This window comes from Scleropages formosus, chromosome 9 (assembly GCF_900964775.1).
Source record: "Scleropages formosus chromosome 9, fSclFor1.1, whole genome shotgun sequence".
Lineage (NCBI taxonomy): Eukaryota > Metazoa > Chordata > Actinopteri > Osteoglossiformes > Osteoglossidae > Scleropages > Scleropages formosus.
Genome location: NC_041814.1, coordinates 13670835 through 13687733, shown reverse-complemented (window position 1 = coordinate 13687733; position 16899 = coordinate 13670835). Strand labels below are relative to the sequence as shown.

Here is a 16899-nt window from a genome sequence, read left to right as displayed (position 1 = left end):
TGTCACATCAGTCCTCTGAATTGAAATTGAAGTTTTCATTAAGCTTTCGTGGGGGTTCCTTTCCTGTTGTACAAAAGGAGGATTTATTTTCATAAGGTAATTTGACTGTTTAAAACTGGTTAGTGACTGTTTCCAAAATCATTGTCTGTCATGTCATGCTCTTCTGTGACCTCCTTCGGTCTGCACACTTGGTTGAGGTGTGTAATTCTTAATTCCATCCGCGTGTTGCTACTGACAAGAGCTCTTTTGGAGCCTTGCAAGTATCAACCTGTGGTTCATGGGGCTGGTTTGCTTCAGATGGCATGAATCCCTCATCTGAAGATAACCTTAAACAAACTGGCCGCCGATGGCACATACTAATCTTTATTTATTGCTTAATCCCTTCTTTTTTCTCAAATTCAAGCTGGTGTCACTTACAAAGGAAATGAGTCAAAGCCTCTTCTCTTCATGAGTCATTCTTGCTAGTTTGTTTACAAGAGCTCTTCAGTGCCTGCAATAAACAACCGGCAATGTGAGCAGCCTCTGTTTTGTCAGACAAGTCTCTTTTAAGCTGAGGGTTGCTGTTTTTTGGGGTCATGCTCAGCAATACATCAGTATCACTTACATGTATTATTACTTTGTTGGCCTATCTTGCCCAGACACACTATACACTTTTCTTTACTGTCCTGAAGGATCAACTGTTTCTATTCACAGCTGCATGCATTACTGGTTTCCAGTCCTGGCCATCCTGCACTTTGACTTCTCCTCAAGTCGTCTCCCATTCTGTTTTTTATCAGCATCTGAAGTGTTGCTGACCATTGCCAGGGCAGGTTTGCGTAATGTGACCTGGCAGTCCCACTGGCAGCCTCTGATGTGTCTTTAGTTATTGTTTATGTCTCATGGACGACTGCTAAGGAGAAGCAGGAGATATTTCCTGGAAACCCTGTGTGCTCTTTTGTAACAGCTGCAATATTTTTAACACAGTTCAATCGAAGCACAAAAAAAAAAATTTTGTTACAGGCTCTAAGTACCATGTTTTGCTTCTAAATGCTGCTGCAGCAGCATCCATATCATTTCAGTTTCACTGGGAATTTATAAAGGGCTCTTGCAGCTAAAAATAATTCGTTAGGGAGACTGTTCATTTTCAAATGTTCTGTATCGTTGTTTCTATGTTCCATTAACTTGTTCATCAGACAATTTTATTGAGGTTGAATCACGCAAAGCTGGAACTAGTTATTCCAAGCGAGATGCAGAAGAAATGCCAAATTTGCATTGAAACTGTCAATTAGTATCAAACATTTCAAGGAGAAAAAAAAAAAAAACTGAAGATACTATAATTTCACAAAAATAACGTTGCTTGCAATATCACGTGAATATCTGGGACTGATTGTTCTGCCAATCAAGTTTTTTTAAAAAAAAAAATAATAATAATAAAAACAACTTTTATTGCAATAAAAATCAAAGGTAGTAGAGATGCTCCGTGTGTGTGTGTGTGTGTGTGTGTGTGTGTGTGTGTGTGTGTGTGTGTGTGTGTGTGTAATTGTACTTGTAATTTGTTATAGCCAGGCCCCTCTTGTAAATATAAATGGCAGTGGCTATGAACTGTGGTCTTGTGGGCCAAAAGAAATCTGGTTTTTGTAATATTTTGTGTCTGGCAGACACCACAGGATTGGAATGTGCTTTGTTTGTTTACACGAATGGAAAATGCCATGCTGGTCTATAGTCACCCCTGTCCTATGGCTGTTCTAAATTGCCAAAGACAGAACTGATCTTTCATTTTGTTAATCTTACTGGGATTTTCTTTGAGGGGTCTTGCTTATTCAGCTATATTTAGGAAGATGCCTTCTAGTCATTAGTACTGGTTTGTCTCTTTGATAACAATTTTGAGCTGTGAAGTTTCAAGCAGACTAAGCTTTCATCTGCACTTTTAATAATTGTATTCAGTAAAAAGTTATACTCCAAAAGCTGTTTTTTGATCATTTTTAGGGTGACTGGATTTAAAATACTTTCACATGCAGTGTGCTTAAGCAAAGTCTGTGTCAGATCAGTGTTACTTTTCAATTATCTGTTCTCCAGCCTGTTCTACATGTTGTGTGTGACGTGTTTCCTCTGCAGGGATGTACTTGTCTGATTTGACCTACATTGACTCAGCCTACCCCTCTACCGGCAGCATCCTTGAGAGTGAGCAGCGCTCCAACCAGATGAACAATATTTTAAGGATCATCTCTGACTTGCAACGCTCATGCGAGTACGGTGAGAATTGAATTTCCGTCCCTACACCCTGCCCGAGCTTGTACATTTTGTTTTCAACTCTCCCCAGAGCCTTAACTTCATCCTGTCTTCAGTAGTCCTCCAGTTTCTCTCTGAATCTCTTACCCCGACCTCATTTTTGCAGACATACCAGTGTTGCCTCATGTCCAGAAGTATCTCAACTCTGTTCGATACATTGAAGAGCTGCAGAAGTTTGTAGAGGATGACAACTACAAGTACGTGGCTGCAGTAACTTGTCTACCGAGATGTAGACGTTTCGTTAGGTAGACTTTATCAACGATGTATTACCTTTTAGGTTGTCTCTGAAGATTGAGCCAGGTGCCAGTACCCCTCGCTCCACAGCTTTCAGTGAGGACCTTGAAGGTAAGTTTGGCTCCTCATGCGGTCTCTGCGCTTCCATCTGTTTACATACTTTATATATATATATATATATATATATATATATATTTATATATATATATATATATATATATATATATATATATTTTTTTTTTTTTTTTTTTTTTTTTTTTTTTTTTTTTTTTTTTTTTTTAATGAAAATTTTTAAACTTTGGTTTGAGGCGAAGCCAGACAGATATTCAAACCTCTTGTTTCAAAGTTTTGTGAGAATCCGTCCATCTCCTTGAACCATTCCCAGATGCATCTGCCTCCCCCATGTGTGGCCGCAAAGGTGCTGCTGCTGAAGGTGTTTTGGCCAAAGTACCAACTCCCCCATCACCTCGCAACTTCATTCCCTATGGTCACAGGAAGTGTCACAGCCTAGGGTACAAGTGAGTACTAGTCACTACACAACAAGTGGACTAACAGACCTAGCTATAGCTCTGTGGAGTTTTCTTAGTGATATATCAGTATGTGATCTGTATTGTTGTTTTCTTCTCCAAGATCTGAGAGTCCATTGTCTCTTCCTCCTCTTAGCTTTATCCACAAAATGAACACAGCAGAGTTCAAGAGTGCCACTTTCCCCAACACGAGTTCCAGACACTTGCTTGATGATAGTGTGATGGAGAGTCATGCGTCTACTCATGGCCAAACAGAGAGCTCCACGTTGTCCAGCGGTATATCACTGGGTTAGAGCGGCTAACTGCCAGTCTGATAGTGTTCACCTTGATCAATGTAGTTATATGTTGCATAGTGTGTGGGTGAGTTCAGACCTTTACCTGCATACAGCTGAACTTTACTGTTTACACCTCAATTTTGAATGCTTTTGTGATGATGCTTCAACTTGTACAGTTTTTTTTTTTTTTTTTTTTTCTTTCTTTAATGAAATGTGACAATTTCAAACATAGACTTTAAAAGTGCCTTTTTCTTTTAACGCGCAGGCAGCAGTGAGGGCTCGGAGTTAAGTGAGGAGACGTCTTGGCCAGCCTTTGAAAGGTGAGCAGATGCAGCACTGGTGTACATACACAAACGGATGTTTGTAGTTCTCTGTCAGTGCCTGGCCAGAGCTACCTGGCTCCAGACAAACGTCAGAACACCAAGGTGGGCGAATGGTTGTATCGCACATTCTATCTGGGTCCCTAAAAAGCTGCCCCAAACTTTCTTTGTTCTCGCTGCAGAGTAGTATGTCCCTAATTGCTAACAGCCATATATCAACATGCCTCATTCTTTCAAACTTTTTTCCCGGGAGGTTTAATTTGTGGTGAAATGAGGCAAAATAAATTGCTAAAGTAAGATTTAAAAAAAATTAGGCTTTTGTCAAGCTTGCTGATTTTCATTTGTGCAGTGCTATCTGCTTTTTGTGGCTGCTGTTGTCAGTTTAATAATGGGCTATTTTAAGAGGAGCAGTCCCTCATCAGTAGGGTTTTGACCCAACGTTTGGGAATGTAAAGGCGATGTCCCACCAGCCACTGTAATCTGAAAGCCTTAGCATTCTTTACATTGCTGTAAACCACATATCCTGAAATCCAACAGGACCCGCTTCTATCACTCTCTTGGCCCAGTTACCAGGGTGGTCCGCATTCCTTACCGAGGAGGCATGAAGCCCAACAGGTACCGTGCCCAACCCCTGGTGAAAAGTGTGTATTTTGGTGCACGTCAGGTGATGGGCTCATCTGTGACTTGTCTGCAGCTCTTTGCTGCATAGTTTCCTGCTAACAAAAGCCCTCACTGGTGCAATCTCCCCCTCTGCCTTCCTCCTCCTCACACTACATCTTTATTGCTCCAGCATGATCTCTAGGCTCAGCTCAGAAGTTGCTGGGTTTTCCTTTTTCTCCATTGTCAGTGTGCTGTTTCTTATGGTGGTGGAGTTTGTAGTATTCTGTTAACACAAAATTAACACCTGTCACTGGAGCTGGAGGTACTGCACCAATGTCAAAAGTACTGAGGTGTGGAGACCACGTGTATTCAGTCATAATGTTTGTCTGCTGATATAAAATCAAGCTTAAATGCGCGCGCGCACACATTGTCTGAACCTGCTTGTCCCAAGTGGGGTTGCGGCGAGCTGGAGCCTAACCCAGTAACACAGGGCGCAAGGCTGGAGGGGGAGAGGACACACCCAGGATGGGACGCCAGTCCGTCACAAGGCACCCCAAGCAGCACTCGAACCCCCAGACCCACCAGAGAGCAGGCACAGGCCAAGCCTGCTGCGCCACCACGCCCCCCTCTAGCTTAAATGCAGCCAGTTATTTACTTACATAACCAACAAACTTGTTATATTTTGACGACATTTCAGTTCCATGTCAAACAGTTCCCTTTTCAACATACAGTAGTGCTGTAATGCCTTTTTTGGAAAAAATATTTTACTTTTTTTTTTTTTTTTTTTTTTAAAGACAGTTATTTGGTTTATTCCTTCCTCTGTTTCAGCCTTTTAATATTCTGATATTTAGTTTAACCATCACTGAAATATGTTATATAGTACATTATATGGCTGATAAGTACTTTTTCCATTAATTATTTCTGGTGTGTTTATTGGGGAGAAAATTACTTCAGAATATTTAAAAGTAATAAAGAAAATATTATACCCCAACTCTCTATAAACTGCAGATATTGTGCAGGGAGGACTGGACTTTGAATCCCTGCCATCTACAACTGTAGGGAATAAGACCAAGGAAAACAAATAGTGGGGGAAGAGTCTCAGGCAACAAATTCATATGTATGTGAAGTCAGACAGATGCCTACCTGAGGTACATGTGAGAGCTTTCAGATATTGTTCTCCAAGTATTTTGTATTCTCTACATTTACATTTATTAATTTAGCTGATGCTTTTTTTTCCCCCCAAATCAACCTACAGTGTTAAGCTACTTACAATTATTTACCCATTTATACAGCTAGGTAATATTTACGGGTGCAGTGTAGGGTAAGTTCCTTGCTCAAGGGTACTTTTGCTGGAGGTGAGACTTGAACCTGCAACCTTTAGGTCCAAAGGGCAACAGCTCTAACCAGTATGCTACCAGCTGCCTGATAACAGCTGAGTATTTATTTATTTTTTTATTATTATTTTTTTTTTTTATTATTATTATTATTATTATTATTATTTAAACTGGAACAAGTCAGGGTAAGTACCTTGTTAAAGGGTGCTACAGCTAGAGGTGGGATTCAGACCTTATGACCTTTGGGTCCAAAGGCAGCAGCTGTAACCTCTACAGTACTAGCTGCCCCTTCAAGTGACACCTGCAACCCCTACAGTGATAATGCAAGTAGCTCAGTGTGTGTCTGTGCTCATCTTCCTGGATAAATTTAGGTGCCATATTTTGTGGCGCAGACTTGCAAACTGGTCTTGACCAGTTTTGCTGGAACGGGAGTAAAATGGAGTTTTAAAGTCCAATAAACATTAAGTTCCACTAAGACATTTCCCAGTTTAATCAGGCTTCCCGTGTGCTTGGATCTGACTGTCGTCTCATTCTGCAGCTCAGCAGAGTCGGAGGATTTGGCAGTGCATCTTTACCCTGGAGCAGTCACAGTGCAAGGGATGCTGCGTCGCAAGACCCTTCTAAAAGAAGGGAAGAAACCCACGGTGAGTCTCCTGACTTTGCCGTGTAGCCTCATTGATCCACACCAAAACCAACCAGGCTGTACAAAGGGCTCCAGCCTCAAATGAAAGGGCTTGTGAAAAGACATTGTTTTCAAACAATGAGCTATTAATTTCAGTACTGAGCCATTTTTTGCTTGTTACACGGTCATTCTACTTCAATAAATGTGCTGTGCACAATCTTAAGAAATCACTCAACACGGTACAAAAGCATGAACTCAACCCCACCTACGCTATTCCGAACAACACATCTGCTGTCCCGTGTTACTGGTTCAGGGCACTTGTTCAACAGAACAAAAGTAGCAACAAGTAAATGTGGGATTCATGCTCAAGGGAACACTTGGGAAAATTGCAAAACACTACTTCATTTAACTATCTGCAGAAACTGTCACCACCATTGATTGTCAGTCTAATATTACAACAGACATCTAACTTATTAATAATTCAGTTAGCTGATTCCTTTTTCCAAATCACTATACAGAGCTAAGCTACAATTATTTGTCCATTTATGCAGCATTATTCCATGGATGGACTACATTGGCCAGGAGAAGCAGCTGTGCTCATATATTGAGCAACCAATCTGGAAACTGACTTTGATAGATTTAACCTGCTAACATAATGGCGAAAGAACGAATGTGAATAAAAACCACACTGGCAACTAAAATGATTTGGTTTTATGCCAAAGTGAGTTTAAATGGCAAAGTACTATCATGGCCAAACTGTCCTCATTTCTGTAGGTGGCTTCCTGGACAAAGTACTGGGTGGCACTTTGTGGAACTCAGCTCTTCTACTATGCTGCCAAGTCCCTGAAGGCCACAGAGAGAAAGCATGTGAGTAGTCTTCCATAGGAAAGGTACTTCATAAGATGGTATTCAGCGATGCAACAACTTGAGCAAATTAGTTGCACAATGTCCGTGTGGTGGCAAGAGACAAATGGACATGACAGGAATGAACACCAAAAAAGCAAAATAACGCCAAAACGAGTACTGGCTATAAAGAGTCAATGGTTGAAGCCAGCTATCATGCTCATTATTTGCAGTCAGATGCAGCTGTTTGCACTTAAGTAATGAGGAAGCATGACATCATTGCATTCCTCCCAATTGTTCATTTAGGTAATTTGTACCAGGTGTCAGTTTCCATGCTTCAAGTGGTACAGGATGGTAGCGGAAACACCTTATCCAAACTGTTCAAAGGCCCACTGGCACATTTCAGCCCTTTCATTCGTCTACAGTCAAACACTGCAGGGTTCAGTTTGACTGTGGTCACATTATTATTTATTCATTTGCTTTTTCTCCAAAGCAGCACACAATGTCAAGCTACTAAAATTATTTATACAGCTGGGTCATTTCACTAAAGCATTTCGGTGTATGAACCTTGCTCAAGGGGACTACTGTAAGAGTTGGAATTGAATCAGGGTCCTTCAAGTGTAAAGCAGTGGCTGGAACCACTGACACCCGTTGCCTCATTATATACTTGCGGTTGGCAAACTTCTGTTTTATAGCTGTGGTTCTGACCCTGAGATCTGTGTCTGTAAAGTTTCATGAGTGCCTAATGCATCTTAGAGATTTAGAGATTAGTTTAAGATGCATTTCAACACAGCATGACACAAAACTCGGGGTTTCCGTGTTTACAATATATGAAAGAAGAGTTGTGTTAAATCTGTTTTATCACTGGTTGTGTGCTGGACTTTTTTTTTTTTTTTTTCTCTCTCTCTCTCTCTCTCCCGTTGCAGTTCAAATCCATTTCTAGCAAGAGTACTTCAGTGGCTGGCTGGATGGCTGTAATGGCTGACAATCCAGAGCATCCTGACATCTTTCTGTTAACAGACTCTGAACATGGTGAGAGACTGCTGAAGAAGGAAATGCATTCTTCTACTTTCAATATTGTTTAGCTAAGCTGTCGTTTTCAGATGAAACATTGACTTCACATACCTGTGCATTTGTCAGTCATTTGCTAGGTTGTACATGATCAGTTGCGTTGTGTTTTTTTTTCCCCCTAACTTTTCCAGCATGTGAGGCCTTTAAAGAGGTATCCAGCGAACATGCTTGGCATTTCAGTGTGTATTGGTCATAATCCCTCCTGCATCTTGGATCATTTATGGTTCTTCAGAGGCCTACAGTGATGTCATTGCAGCTGTGGGTTTTATAGTCCAGCTGCTGAAGGACATTCCCTTTGAGGAAGAAAGCAGGGGTAGGGGGTATGCTCAAATGGTATCTCCCTAAAACATACATGACGTTCTAAATAGGTTTAAAACCTGTGCCAGTCCCCTGTTGGCCTTCCTGCATCTCTTTATTTAATTTGGCTGTTTTCTTTTGATCTGTCAAATTCAAAATACGGTTCAGTGTTCAACACATTTAATGTGTTGTGCTAACTGGGCAGTCCAATAACTGAAATCAGTTCTTAAACTAGATAAGATTTTTTTTTTTTTTTTAATTTATTTTTTATCTTAGCAGTTACATCTAATTATTCATATTTTTAACTGCAAATCAGGAACATTTATGTGGAGCAGAAGTACATGCTGGTGGTATCGCCTCAGTTTCTGTGAACTTGTCTTGATCAGCAGCTAAATGTTTATTTTGACACTCATAAAATCTGTCAAGATGCCAAAAAAATTCTGTATGAGCTCTCAATGTGGATATTTATGACTCGGAGTGATATTTATATAAGCTGCTTAAGCATTCAAAGACATTTAACATAAGAGACCCAGATTCAGAACTAATAATAAACAACAAGGAACAAGATCTGCACTTTTATTTATGGTTTACTTTTTTTTTATTTTTGGACTGAAAATAAAAGCATTATACTATGAGACTGACAGTGGCTGTACATTGGTCATAAATCTATCTTCTAGCCACCAGCTTCCTTGTATTAATGATCTGTTAGACATTGTGCATCTCAAATGTGGTGTCATTATGAAGAGTGTGGTGTCATTATGTGGTGTCGTTATGAAGACTATGAACATGTGACTATTGTGGGTAAACCACAGCTTCACTTTAAATGTGTCCGTCTTGGAAAATCAAAGTTTGTGGAAAGCAATATCAAAATGAAACTAAGAATGACACTTTTACAACTTTACTGGACTCAAACTGGTTTCTGTCCTGATAGATTGCTGCTTATTTCCAATCTGCATCTTATTTTGGTTTGTTTTAGGATGAAGTTTGCACGTGGATACTTTAAGTTAATCGGTGTTTGTTTTCTAGGCAACTCGTACAAATTTCAAGCAGGGAACCGGACCAACGCTCTGCTGTGGTTCAAGCACCTGAGTGCAGCCTGTCAAAGCAACCGACAGCAGGCAAGAATGCTCCCTCACATACTGTCAACACAAAAACGGATAGCTGCTGCAATAGTCCCATGTCTCGGGTTATCTGTCCAGTATGATTTTAGTTAAGTAGCAATGTGTTGATCTGGTCACATGATATGTTTATTCTACTACTTGAGTATCACGAGAATTCAGGAACATGTGGCCACCCTATTTATAGCCCTCTACCCTAGTTCAAGGAGCTATACATTTGGCTGCTGTTTGGAGACGTTGAAGAAAAGATATTGTTTGCATGTTTTAACATTGCTTTCGTGTAACCATGTTAAGAAGCTGTAGGTTGTATATCATGATATGTAGATCTGTGCTGTCACTGCAAAAAGATGTAAGGGGCATTGCAGTCATTTAGTTATCTTAAAAACGTAAGGGGAAGTCATTGATTCGGATCACTCCCATTTTCTACTTTCTGTTGCCTTTGTTTCCTGCCAGGTTCCAGCAAATCTGATGTCTTTTGAGTAAGTGGTTTGAAAACAGCCATATATCCAAGGGAGTATTTTTGGGGGATCCACTTCAATTTGGCCAGTCCCAGTGCATCTTGAGCTGCCAGCACTGCCTTAAGAATGGCTCTCTGGGTATGTGAAGCCGCATGGAGGACAAGCAGGGCGACTACAAATACAGCACTAACACGTGGACCTGGTCTACACAGCTTCGCTCCTGCTTCCTTTCAGATTCTCTCCTGATGAACAACAATGCAGAACCCTTCCTGTGTAGGCAGCAAATTGGGAACTCTCTCTTGTAATGGGGAAAGTTGGATGTCACTGCTTGTCTTCTGCTTGAATGACTGTGCTCACTAGTTGTAAAAACATACTGCCATGAATGCTTCAAATCAGAGGAACTAACAACTGTGAATTCTCCAAGGAATCTGACTGCTATGTTAAAGCAGTGTAACCCTAGTATGGCAGGACCATGTTAAGTGAATGACAGTCTTGTAGAAACATTTACATAAATCCTGAAATTAAGCTTGTGTTAACCGTTTAAAACGGAAGGGCTCAGTAGGGCTGGAGTAGCCTCTGAATGTCTTGCATCTTATTTTGAATTGAAAGACTTATGCTCTTTGTTGACATTGATTGGATTGACACAGGAATCTGTTTAGAAGCTTTGTGTGCAAAGCTGTATGTTATCTAGGGAACTTATCCGTTTAAGACATTGCCCTGTATAGTTTATTTACAGTAAACCCCTTTTCTCAGTTTCTCTGACATTTGTAACACTATATAAAAACTTCACAAGTGCCCAAACGTCTTCAGGCATAGGATATTTTTTCCTCACCTGTGTTAAACACTGATACATACTTTGTCTTGATGAGACCAGTGTAGGTTGTTCAAGGTCAATTGAGTCATTCTGAACTGTGAACATTGACCTGGTTTTTCCATTTAAACCTTTAGTTGTTGACATGAATGTCATTACTTTGGCTTGGTGACTTGTGGCTCACCACACTATGCACATTACACTTATGAAAGCTGTGAAAAGGGTATGCAAGAGCAGTTTGGTCAGAAAAGCAGTTACTGCTGTTGAATATAGGGGACCAGATGGTGCTCAGAAACCGTAATGTGGCTCTTCACACCTCTGTATCAGACATAAGTGTCAAGCTGTTTTGGAGCCATTTATAATCTTTTATTTGTGTGTATTTGCTTTTTTTTTTTTTTTTTTTTCCTTTCTCAAGTGTTCTGCAGGGTGATATTGGCAGTATTATTGTGTAGTCAAAACTTCCTAATTATCTGGGTTATTCATTTAGGGTTTGTTACATGTATATTTTTAATTTTACTTTCTGTTTACACTGCTGTCATCTTTGTATGTAATACTTTTCCAGTGATTGGGTGTTTTTGTATGATTGGACTTCTGTGGGGTGTTGTCTGCAACATGGCTTTTTTTTTTTTTTTTTTTTTTTAAATGGAAAGTGTGTAATACAAGTTTAGCAAGAATGCTGGCTTTTGACTTTAAGCACAGGTGTCTGTTGGTGTGCAGAGCACATACTGACCTGAGTTTATCTCAGGAGGGAATATGACAGTTAAGAACAAATCAAAGCATCATTTTATGGAGGCTGCATTTTTTGGTATTTAGAGAAGGTTTTTAAATGTTAATAGATTAACCTGAGGGATGGAGTCATTATCCTGGGTTTAATCCTGTAATTAAAATGCATATTAATGACAAATTGCATTACCAGGTTTACTTAATTTCCTTGCATATGTATTAGAAATAATTGAGGTTTAGAGCAGCATTCCATTAACTAAATATTTCCTTCACCAATATGCCACTTTAGGGTACCTCTCTCTGTGTAGCCAGTTTGTAGGAACTTGAACTAGAATTAAACTTATGACCTCAGATTTATCAATTAGAGCACGATAATCTGATAGTTTTGTTTGGAAATGGAAGCTGTACTATGATTTGTCTGAAGCCAGAACTGCAATCCTAAATGGCAATATAATACCCTTACTCCTCCTCCATGTGGATTTCTTCGGTTTAAGAGCTGTCGTGGAACATTTTAAAAATGCCTATCGATCGGAGGCTTGACAACGGTATTTCCCAGTAGTATGAAATATGGCACAGTTGCCTTTTTTGGTGCAGTAGACAAAAATAATTTTCATGTTGAATGCTTGAAAGAAAGTGGGTAAAAAAAAAAAAAAAAATCATGGGTCTGACTGTAGGGGAAAAATGAATATTCATGTAGTGTATAATAAAAGAACGAAAATTAGCATAATCAAAACTGTCCTGACTGAGGTTACCAGCCAGCTGAGGTTAACAGTACACTGTCTTCATATTTGCTTTTGATCTGAAATACAATCCACTGGAGTTGCAGCAAATATTTAATGTTGATAAGACTATCGTCTCATTTGTTACCAACTACAGGTATTGTACCAGGTGCTTTATCCTGCTACAGATCCTGTAGTGCACTTGCATTTCTTTACTATATTTTGAGCATCTACAGAAACTATAACCTGCAAGAGCTCCCTACTGTGTAGTGGATGTCCCTGTTTATTGCCTCTTGCTCTGGGCTCATTCTGGCTGAAGGAGTGTGTCATGGATACACAGGGGTTTTAGTCCCAACCCAGGAAATTTCTTATGAAAAGGAAACGAGAAGGAAACGCATCTTGTTCCTAAGTTTTGAAGACTAATGTACTGCCAAAGGGCAACTTTTATCACTCTTCAATAATACTTGTAACAGCAAGGTGAAGGTCCTTACCAAAATGCTTAGCAAAACACATAGCCATATGCAAAGAACTCATCTATCAACCAAGAATCATCTGTGATCAGCTCAATCCGTCTTCACTGTATTCTCATCCTTACTGTACAATCGTACAACATTTGGTAAATAGTGCAAGGCCCCTTAAACACAGTATCCCAAAACTAGTTCAGGTCAGCTGCATCCCTTTTGTGTGCAGCCCTGTCTAAAAAGATCGATCTTTTTTTTTTTTCTTAGATGTGCCTGATTTACTGAGAGCTGGGACGTCTGGGACAGACCAGTACATTTAAGCTAAAGTGAAGTCATGAAAGGCTTTGACACAAGTAGCCAAAAGTAGAGCCAGAAACAAGTTGACACTGTACAGACAGGTTCATTCAGTTTGTGTGTGTGTGTGTGTGTGTGTGTGTGTGTGTGTGTGTGTGTGTGTGTGTGTGTGTGTGTGTGTGTGTGTGTGTGTGTCTCATTATTGGTAACTACATTTAACTAAAGGGGTGCACAGGAGATCTTTTCTTATTGCCTTCAAGTGTTAAGTTTTTTTTTTTTTTTTTTTTTTTTTTTTTTTTTTTTGTGGAATATTCATACTTTTTAACTCAAGTTTACACTATTTGTATATACTGATGCACAATTACTGATATGTATTTACAGGATGAAGTTGGGTTTTCAATTTATTTGTTTTTTTTTTTTTATAAAGAATATCGTGATATTTAAAATTGGGGGAACTTTTTTCAATAATCTCCACCTAAATGCTGTATAACTACGACAACAGTATTACCTGTGCTGGAATCTCAAGTCAGCCTTCAAAAGGTGTGCTGTGATGGTGATGGTCATCTGTTCTGTTAGTCACTCAATGCTTTGAAGTGGGGTGAAATGAGGTGTCCGCGTCCCTCCCGTCGAGTCCCCGGCTCCTTGTTTTTCACTCCAGCTGTCTTTTGTCCAAGATAGCACTATGACCTGTAATCTGAGATGTGCTCCTGGGCTCAAGGCCAGACAAAATAATTAACACTTTGTCCATATTTTATTGTTGATTTGTTTTTAATTTTCTAAAGACAAGATCAACAAAATTGAGGAGTGTCACTGTAGCTGCCTTTGTGTGTGTGTGTGTGTGTGTGTGTGTGTGTGTGTGTGTGTGTGATATAATTGTACTGTTTGTGCAAATAAGCTTGCATTTGAACAATTTAGGTACTGAGTTAACTGTTCTTTCATACTGAAATAAAATTACTTGAATTAGGAAACTTGTGTTTTTTGATATTTATGCTTCAGGAAAAAAAGTTACTCTGAATTATACTGGCACCAATACTCTTAATCTTGAATATCTTGGTGGATTAGCAGCTCATTTCATGAAGGGCATCATTTGTTACTTTTCAGTCTTCAGAAATGGAGTATTGACATCATGATGTACATTAATTTGCCATAACTGTTTTGTGATTTTATATTTTGAGACGTCTAAGTCACTCACTCACCTGGGGTACCGTAAGACAACTTCATATGTAAGCTTTATTTTAAGCACGCAACATAGACTAAAATATTATGCTTATGCAAGACAATTTTCCAGTGTCCCTGGGTGTGATGCATCCATTACTACTTGTTTCTGGGATCAGGTATACATCAATAAATCCTCTCCATTTAAAGCACCTTGTGTGTCATTATGTTGTGAAACAGTGGTGGTGGAATAGGGGAAGTACATTTTCTTCAGTTTGTTACTAATGGTTTTTACAGCTGCACTAAGTCCAATATAGAGGTCAGTTGTGGGAGGGAAGCGTTTTCAAGTGAGGAACTGGATTGTTCTGTGAAATACGCTGCTGGTGAAGGATTACCGAGATTGCGTTAGTATCAAGCATAGCAGGTTCTCTTTCATTTAGCTCACAGGCTCTTAATCCTCACGCTGTGTGTCTGAAGCATGCAGCTGAAATTGTCACAGCATTCTCAGTCTGAATTTCACCAGCAAATGACATTGTGGCTTCTATTCCAGAAAACCCACCTTTTCGAGGAAATTTCCCCTAATTGGGAATGAATACATTAAAATCTATTTTTGTGGACATGTCAGTAAACTGGATAGAATATGATGCAGGAGCACACCCTGGTGCACATATGGGAAGTGTACATGAGTGTTTTCAACACAGGTTGGAACTCTCCTAGGAGACGCTGGAGCTACAGAACCTAGACGCTTGCATGACCACAAGAGGACACTGGAGTTGCCCTAGAAGATGCAGAAGCTGCCTTGAAGCTTTATATTCATGCATTTTGTGGACACTTTTCTCCACAGTGACAAACAACTGGAGTGCAAGAGATTAGAAAGGCATGCAATTACCAATTTGCTGCACACATGGCTCAAGTAGCTGTCTATAGAGCTGAGAGTCAGATAGGAGATACAAAGATGATTATTATGGATGGGGTGATGCAAATTTAAGCAGCTGTTAGGAGATTGCTAAAGAAGTGGGTCTGGAAAAAAATCAAGACCCTTTTTGAATACTGGAAAGGATTCTGAAAGAGAAAGAGAGCTCATTGTACCACATCAAACACAAAATAAGATCTTAGACTTTCGGTTTCAGACCACGTAGGAGTGAACCAAGTGGGCAGAGGGTGGAGGAGCGCAGCACTCTTTCTGGGATGTAGGAAGGGAGAGTAGATCCTCTTTGAGCAGACACTATAGGTGCTCTAGGGAGCACTTGAGCTGATAATGTATTTGCCTATTTCTTTGGCAGTCTTTTGATGTACACGTAATTTACCTTCGTAAAATTCTAACTTTCCTGCTTTCGCTGAGCACTGGTGCTGGTCTGAGTCGCGGCGGTCCGGAGCCCATCGTGGAGTCACAGGGCACAAGGCTGGGGGGGAACATCCCGCATGGGGTGCCAGTCCATCCCAGGGTAGCTACATATACACAGTCACTTACCCATTTACAGGACCAACAGTATCTTTTTGAAGACCCTAAGCAGGATCAATACTGCAGTATTTTTCTAAAATTACAATACATTACAGTAAATTAGAATGGGAGAGTGAGTAGTGTAGTGGTTAGAGCTACTGCCTTTGGATCTAAAGGTTGCAGGTTTGATCCCCATCTCTAGCTGTGGTACCCTTGAGCAAGGTGCTTACCCTGAACTGCTCCAGTAAAATTACCCAGCTGTATAAATGGGTAAATAACTGTAATGTTAACATTAAGTTGCTTTGGAGAAGAGTAAATGTAATATACAGACTTGTAATGTATATATATCTATACTAGTAAATAAGTTCCTTTTTATCTGTTAAGTTTGTTGGATGTGGTAATACAAAAAGGGACAAATATATATACTGTATATATTTTTCAATACAGCAACTATTTTAATGACACCAAAGCACAAAATTATAAAACTGTGCAATTTACAATCTGAATTTTTACAAAGTGCCCAGATGAATAATATAATAATCCTATGAGATATACCTTGCTTTGCAGAAAAGCATCTGCCAAATGAATAAATGTAAATGTAATATTGCTTTGCTTCGAAGAACAATACTATTAATATTTTGATACAATAAAATACAAATAAAAAAGAAAAAAAAAAAAAAAACACACTGATGCGGATAAGTGTAAAGACAAACTCCAACTACAAGCCAGAACAAATTAAAAAAACACATTGCAATTAAAATCTAGGAAGTAAACACTGCTGTGCCTTTAGCGTGTAGCTTTCTCTTCTTTTTTGTTTCTTTCTTTTATTGCCTTTCTCTTCTCCCCTCCTGACAGGCACCTGGAACCCTCGAGACAGCAGCGCCCCGCGATGGAGCGCATTTATCACGGCGCCCCCTGGTGGCCGCGGAGCCCTAAGCAGTCGCTTTTGTCGCTTGTCCGACGTGTCCGTTCACACACTACGGGCAGCTCGGCGTCGCTAATGCAGTTGCTCTGCGTCTCTTTGGACTGTGACTGGTGGTGCTAAATTACCCATAGTTTGTGAATGGGTGGGTGTGTGTGCGTACATTTGCGATGAAGTGGCGTTCATTCCAGAGTGTACCCCCCACACTGCCTTGCACCCAGTCCCTCCAGGATAGACTCCGGTTCACCTTGACCCAGTCCGTGGACAAGCAGTTACAGGAACTGGATGGAAGGACTAGTATGGAATTTTATATACTCTTTTATGTAACATGCTTGAAATAACAATGGAGGAAGAGTAAAAAAACATCTTAGGAACTAAACCCATAGACCAATTCTTTTATGTAACC

General features: G+C 39.9%; 1 protein-coding gene across 7 annotated transcripts in view; it reads left to right on the top strand.

The window, feature by feature from the left end:
• Positions 1 to 13107, top strand: part of ralgps2 (Ral GEF with PH domain and SH3 binding motif 2) — a 69830-nt gene extending 56723 nt beyond the window's left edge. For 4 of the 7 annotated variants that reach the window (XM_029254667.1, XM_029254668.1, XM_029254673.1 and 1 more), the window contains 12 exons: positions 2095 to 2232; positions 2375 to 2465; positions 2546 to 2613; positions 2888 to 3020; positions 3166 to 3317; positions 3570 to 3624; positions 4162 to 4239; positions 6097 to 6202; positions 6955 to 7047; positions 7950 to 8055; positions 9418 to 9509; positions 9963 to 13107. In XM_029254667.1, coding sequence (XP_029110500.1) covers positions 2095 to 2232; positions 2375 to 2465; positions 2546 to 2613; positions 2888 to 3020; positions 3166 to 3317; positions 3570 to 3624; positions 4162 to 4239; positions 6097 to 6202; positions 6955 to 7047; positions 7950 to 8055; positions 9418 to 9509; positions 9963 to 9992 — 1142 coding nt within the window. In that variant the 3' untranslated portion in view covers positions 9993 to 13107. The remainder of the gene's footprint in view (positions 1 to 2094; positions 2233 to 2374; positions 2466 to 2545; positions 2614 to 2887; positions 3021 to 3165; positions 3318 to 3569; positions 3625 to 4161; positions 4240 to 6096; positions 6203 to 6954; positions 7048 to 7949; positions 8056 to 9417; positions 9510 to 9962) is intronic. The other 3 variants (XM_029254669.1, XM_029254671.1, XM_029254670.1) reach the window with 3 other exon arrangements.
• Positions 13108 to 16899: the final 3792 nt, after the last annotated feature.